Raw genomic sequence first — 6,142 nt, forward strand, 5'->3', positions numbered from 1 at the left:
GTATTTGCATGTGTATTTGCAGTAGTTTCCTACATATGATCAAAATATCCTTTAAAACAACAAATTAAAGCAGCTGCAATGGAGGCAGACATACAAACAGCCTCAAAACAACAATCTAAGACAACTAATTATCAAGAATTTCAATGAAATTAAACCAAAAAGATGATTATATATGTATATATAGATCTCTTCTTATAGCAGAGGTGAAGATGAATTCATTGAAGCTACTATGGAGATGAACCAACACTTCAGAACAGTTCTACAGCCAGTTTAAGCTTCCCCTGTTTCCATTTCGGCAATGCATAGAATGCCCGTTTCGACATCCCGAATTTCTCCATGAATTCTTCCTTCGATAAGTAACTCTGCCCAAAACAAGAATTGTATCGAATGAGTGTGTGTTTATATTAGATTAGGTTATTTAGATTTGATCTATCGAGTTTTCCCAAAATATTTTAACAATTTGGAAGTTTAAAGAGGTAATGATCATTCCACAGCATACGTACCTCACGTTTGGTGATGTCGATGTCCGCAACAGGATCGGTCGAGGATGTCTTGAGGCGATCGTATGGATATATTGGCTGTCCTGAGTCATTGTCACCGCCTTCCTCCTCCTTCGCGCCTTCTTGTACGCTCTCGGATTTTGGTTTCAGGAACTCATTAGCTGCTTCGAATTAGTCTCTAAGATGTTATGATTCATCGTTGTAAATATAAGAGAAAAGGCGTAGCGTAAGTACCTTTGAGGGACCGGGGCATGAGGAAGCTCCGGGCCGGCATTTGTTGCTCGAAGCCGGAGGTAAGTGCTGCTATAGCTGCTGATCTTGAAGCTGTTGTCTTCATCATCGGGGTTGGACTTATGGATTTCGGGAAGGTTTTTCCAACCATTGGAGGAGGCGTCGACAAGTTCCTCGCATTTGGATTTTCAAAAGTCGAGGCTAGAGCATTGAATGCCGGAGAACGGCCTCTTACACGAGGCCTCTCCGAGGTGAAACATACACTTCTAGAGCGTTGTGCTTTTTCGGGATTGCTTGCTCTCCCCGGAGCTACTCTTCTTCGCGGTTTCTACAATGTGACCAAAGTGTAAATATATATTCGAATCGAATATATATTAAACTCACATACAAAGTGTTCAAGACATGTAAAGAAGAAAGTGAAGACAACGGGAGCTTACATCCAACATAGGAGTGCCTTTAATGAGAGAAAGCTTTCGCTCGAAAGAGTTGCCGTGCATCTGAAACATAGAAGTCGATAAGTGTATCTTGACGAAATCCGAGCAACCGGAAAAGATGTTTGCAAGGTGCTTACCGCGCATTTTTTTGGATCCCAAGTGAAGAATCGTGTAAAAAACTGTGGCTCGTTCCCTTCCGTGATGACATATATTGGAGTTTTTGTAGATAATTTTTCGAGGAGAAAATCGCGCTCGAGATATTTCTAGTACAAGAAATGGAGAGTTGAAATGCTCGTAAGAGTAATGAATCAATCATGAACGTAGAATGTAGGAAAAAAAATGCAACAACAGAACCATAAAAACATGTTTTGAGTTTGCTGTACCTCCCCAAACTGCAAAGATTTCGACTTGCTCTTCGCGTCGACTTCTTTCCCAACCCAAACGAAGATGTCCGAGTGGCAGTCGAGGATGAATACATCTTCTGTCAAAAGATCATCCTGATTGAAATTGTGTATCTCTGTAACCTGCACAAGAGACAAACATCGAAACCATGAGAAGTATGGGAAGGTTAGAAGGTAAGAGTTTCTCTATCGTTGTTAATCTAAAACTAATCGAGTATACTAAGAAAGACGAACCTTGAGATCTCCTGGAACAAGTGTACCCATGGCTCCATAGTCATGAATGAGAAAATAAAAAAGCTTCGGTTGATTTCAGTCGCGAAGTAAGAAATCAAAAATGGAAATAAGACTATAGTTTTGGCAACGAATATGGTGGGGTAAACGTACCATTGGAGATGGTGCACGCGAACAAGTGAGGATCGCCTTCTTTCTCTCTTGTAATTTTCTGGCTCGGATGCTCAGTTTTTCCTCCTAATAGCTCCCAAAATTGCTCGGTCTCAACGCCTTCTTTTAGATGTCTTGATTGCATGTTTGGCTGCAGACAGAGTACAATGATCGAAACTAATTTGTTACAATGCTAAAACTACTATGGTTTTTCACCTTTATAATATCTAAGTTTCTCTCGGCAAGCTCTTGGTTGTCAGGCGATGTAAGACTTCCTGACCAGTCGAAGACAGTTGCGCCGTCATGTAGGATGTAACAGTAGGCAGAGTTCAACGACGACGCCACCTTAATTAATGGCGAAGAACGACAAGAATGTGCATAAGAACAATCAAATATTTCAGTTAGCTGTAAAACAGAGAACACAAATGTAACATGAAACTTACAGGTTCGACTTGGATTGCTTGCATATTCTCCGGTCCACTTCCTTGAATTCGAAACAATGCTCGCCCATCTTCGGAGTATGTATCGTCAGGAAGTTCATTTTCAGCAATGTACTTCTTGTATCCATCGCTAAGTCCACCCTGATCACATTAAACATTACAGATGAAAATTCAATCAAGGGAGTAGGAAAAGAAACCATGTAATATGTTTGTGTATTTGTTCTCACAACCTTAAAAACAATGAAGCTCTGGAAAATGGCGAAGAGCATGACCGGTTCGCTTCCTTCGTGAATGCGCGCCTAAAACACACAAAAAATAATCGATTAATGTAAGAAGTGCGACAAAAGTTGCTCAAAGAATCAAAGTCACAATAAAGTTGTGAAGAAAGGAAATTTGCCTGAGCAGGTAACAGCTTGAGAGCCTCAATCATCTTGTTAGCCTGTGAAAGTGCTCCTGCTCTATCCTCCTATCGATCAAGATTTGATTGTAACTCGACCAATAGATTATGATATAACTATTGTAACTAAATACTAAGCCATTCAGAAACAATTTTTCGACAAGCTTGATAATGAAGTAAAGCAGAATAATGAGATTTCTTTCTTGTTATGACAATGTTGTCAATGCTAAAAGCAGTGAAAGATTATAAAAAATAATGAGATTTCACCTCAACACTTTGATTTCCGAACCACGTCCCTACAAGGTAGTCTTCCCTGTCTACGCCGGGATACGAATACTGAAAGATATAGCAATCTCCGCTGAAAACCTTCCCCTGATCATTAGCTGAAAGAAGGGTCTTTTCTCGACCATTCACGCGCCAAACCTAAGCAATGCATACGATAAAGCTATAAATCGAAAAACATATTTGATTATCAGACAACACATAGAAGTATTGAAGTGATGTATTGGATTTTTCAACCACATCTTTCCAATCACCTGCAAGTCACCAGCACAGTCTATGTGTGGATCGTCGTCTTCTTCTATCGGAGCTTCATCTTTAACAAGGCCCTTCACATCGACTCCTTGGCGCCTTAGCATTGCTGAAATGCATTAAGTTAAGGGAAGTTATAAAAAATTTAACAGACAAGGATTTAAAGTTAATGTTCAATAACATCTATTGCTAACCTGCAACTCTCCCTCGGCCTTCCTCAGGTGCAGCTGTATTCTTTGTTTCTGGCCAGGAGTCGAACTTTGAGCGAAACATGACTGTCTCATACCCCTCGATCACACGGATCACATGAGACTTAGTTCTGTCTAAACTTTGCAGCAGTTCCTATAAACAAACGAAAGTGAGATTAACTTGTCATCCATTGGAAAGTTAAGACTCATATGGTAAACCATATATATTTGCCGCTAAACGCACATCGACTGCACGGCTTGAAGCTTTTCTTTCCTCAAGTGAAGTGTTCTTCCCTATCCAAGCAAAGACTTCTATCCCAGAGTCAAGAATATAGCATTTGTTTGTGTCTAATAACTCCTTCGTCAAAGAATCGGCTTCAACAGGTTCTGCCTGCCCCTTTTCGATGCTTAAAACATAAAAAACAAAAGTGAGTTCCAATGAGTCGAAGCCTATATGTATCATCATCATAAATCACACAGCTTATTAGATGGATAGTTCAATAACAAAGCTATGAATAAGTCTTCACCCTTGTCTAAAGGATGTGCGTTGAAGACAAAGATTTCTGATAAAAAGAAGATAGATGAACAAACAAATTCTTTATTACTCGACTTCTCCAATTCATTTAAAAGATATGTCATTACTGAAATTCAATCTTGGATATGAGCTTGAGATGTATGCAGCTTAGGTACCCGATGAAGAAAGTTTATTAGAAGATGGTAATACCAGTAAAGCTTATTAGGAACACCACCATCAATGTTGTCTCTTTCGGCCGCGCTTGCTTTCTTTGGAAGTGGAGCGAAGCCACCAAAGAAAGCCCAGAATTCCCCAGCCTCGGCGTCCGCCATTAATCTTCCATCCTCTGAGAAAATAAGAAACTATTAGGCAAGAATCATCACAAGTCAATATTTAAAATGATCTGAGTCGCCGGGCACTTACCAACAGCGGCTACTTCGCATTTCCCATCATGATAAGTATCTTTAATGTACTGAACTACTTCCAGAGCTTTCGCCCTCTCTTGAATACAAGAGTTGGAGCCATTAAATTGATAAATTTTTGACTTTGTGTCGAGGATAAAGACATCGTCGTGGTTCAAAGAGGATCGAGCAAAGGCTATCTGCTCAATCATACAAAGCAATGTGAGAACATTAAGTAAATATAAGAAGGTGCCGCGCCATATTATAAAAATGAGCATTTAACTTGCCTCTTTCACATGAACTACATGCTTCCCTTGACACACAAATAACCGCGTTTGATGCTCTTCAGCCTCGGCATGCTTGAAGCCTGTGGCAACTCCACCTTCTTGAGGTATTATGCATGGTTTAAAATATGATAGAAACTTCTCCGATTCGTGACCTTGTACTTCACGGTACTGAACAGCTCGACCCCCTAGCATTGCATCTAATTCGACAGTCTTTATTGCAGCAGTACCTGCTTCATCCTGTAAAGGAAAGTAATATGTATAGGTATGGTAAAGAAAACATAAAATAAAATTCATATGAACAAGATTTAGCTACCTGACTAGTATCTTTGCCAAGCCAATAATGAATATCATGACGAAATGCACCACTCTTCAGGGCAGTGGTCTGCATCAAGAAATTAAGTTTACACACAAATTAATTTCTCCGACATTGTAATAAAAATTCGGAGAGTATTTCCTGGAGGTTTCTGGAGGGATCAAGCTTTTAGTTATTGCATGAGTACGATTTTGATGTAAAGAATTCGAAGAATACCACACAAAATGAATACAATGAAGATGTGAAAGAGTAAGAGAATGTACAAAAAAAGGATTCTATCATCTATAGATTCATTAACTAAAATTAAACAAAAATGGAAAGATGCAATTAAAATTTGTAGATTTATGATGGCTTGTGCATCTTAATGAATGGAGGCACACTATGCGCTTCGTTTAGGGTGCTGATTGAGCTAACTAGCACATGAAAAATACTAAATATATAAAAATATAACAGACATCACATATTGTATAAAGTATTAGGTCTATTTTCTCTGTGTTGTAAATTTATATATAATACGGTGCTGATTAAATCCATAACCGACGGCCACAATATGATATTTAAAATCTAGAAAAACTTGAAAGTTACCTTTAGAACAATATAAGAATCTCCGGTGAAAAATTTTCCATGTGAAGATTCTGGGATAGGGACAGGATTGAAATTTTCGATTCGCCATATCTCAAGGCCACTTTGATAAGTCAAGGAGACAAATATATGCAGATTTATGGTAAGTAAAACATAGACACAAGTATTAGTCTGTAAACTCAAAAGGTTATTGCATCAAATCTTATACATCTATTCTAAAAAAAGCAAATTAGTTTGCATAAAGAATGAGCAAAATCTGACATGTTAAAATCAGGATACGCCTTCTGTCCAACCCCTTGGAAAGCTGGATCGAGATCTTTCTTTGAAATTGACATGATTTCTGGCCAACTTCTTTGGAATAGGCTACTTCAAAGATTGGCCTGAAACAAAACATAATTAAAATTATGGGGTTTTATATGAATAAGGTTAAGTTGAATGCAAACACAAAGGAAAAAAGAAAGAGAAACAACATGCTAAACTTATCAAGATAGTGATTAAAATTGCTTCATATAATGCTAAGTGATGTCACCAAAACAAAGATG

The 6,142-nt window shown here is 38.5% G+C and overlaps 1 protein-coding gene across 2 annotated transcripts; it reads right to left on the bottom strand.

Moving 5' to 3' along the window:
- Positions 1–248: 248 nt before the first annotated feature.
- LOC127264976 (villin-4-like) lies at positions 249–5,935 on the bottom strand. Of its 2 annotated transcripts, XM_051294596.1 has the most exons (22): positions 5,880–5,935; positions 5,604–5,703; positions 5,019–5,087; positions 4,702–4,942; positions 4,441–4,614; positions 4,228–4,363; positions 3,748–3,910; positions 3,510–3,657; positions 3,321–3,424; positions 3,052–3,207; positions 2,785–2,853; positions 2,618–2,686; positions 2,391–2,528; positions 2,164–2,292; positions 1,951–2,098; positions 1,801–1,811; positions 1,549–1,689; positions 1,303–1,428; positions 1,169–1,228; positions 735–1,059; positions 504–664; positions 249–362 (listed from the first exon to the last, which is right to left on the bottom strand). In XM_051294596.1, the coding sequence occupies exons 1-22, from the start codon at positions 5,933–5,935 to the stop codon at positions 249–251; spliced, it is 2,838 nt and encodes a 945-aa protein (XP_051150553.1). The 2 variants fall into 2 exon arrangements, with proteins under 2 accessions (XP_051150553.1, XP_051150552.1); XM_051294595.1 differs by lacking the exon at positions 1,801–1,811 and having other exon boundaries at positions 504–661; positions 1,549–1,702; positions 1,953–2,098.
- Between the last annotated feature and the right edge of the window lie 207 nt (positions 5,936–6,142).

This window comes from Andrographis paniculata, unplaced genomic scaffold, assembly GCF_009805555.1.
Source record: "Andrographis paniculata isolate CXL003 unplaced genomic scaffold, ASM980555v1 Contig71END, whole genome shotgun sequence".
Classification (NCBI taxonomy): domain Eukaryota; kingdom Viridiplantae; phylum Streptophyta; class Magnoliopsida; order Lamiales; family Acanthaceae; genus Andrographis; species Andrographis paniculata.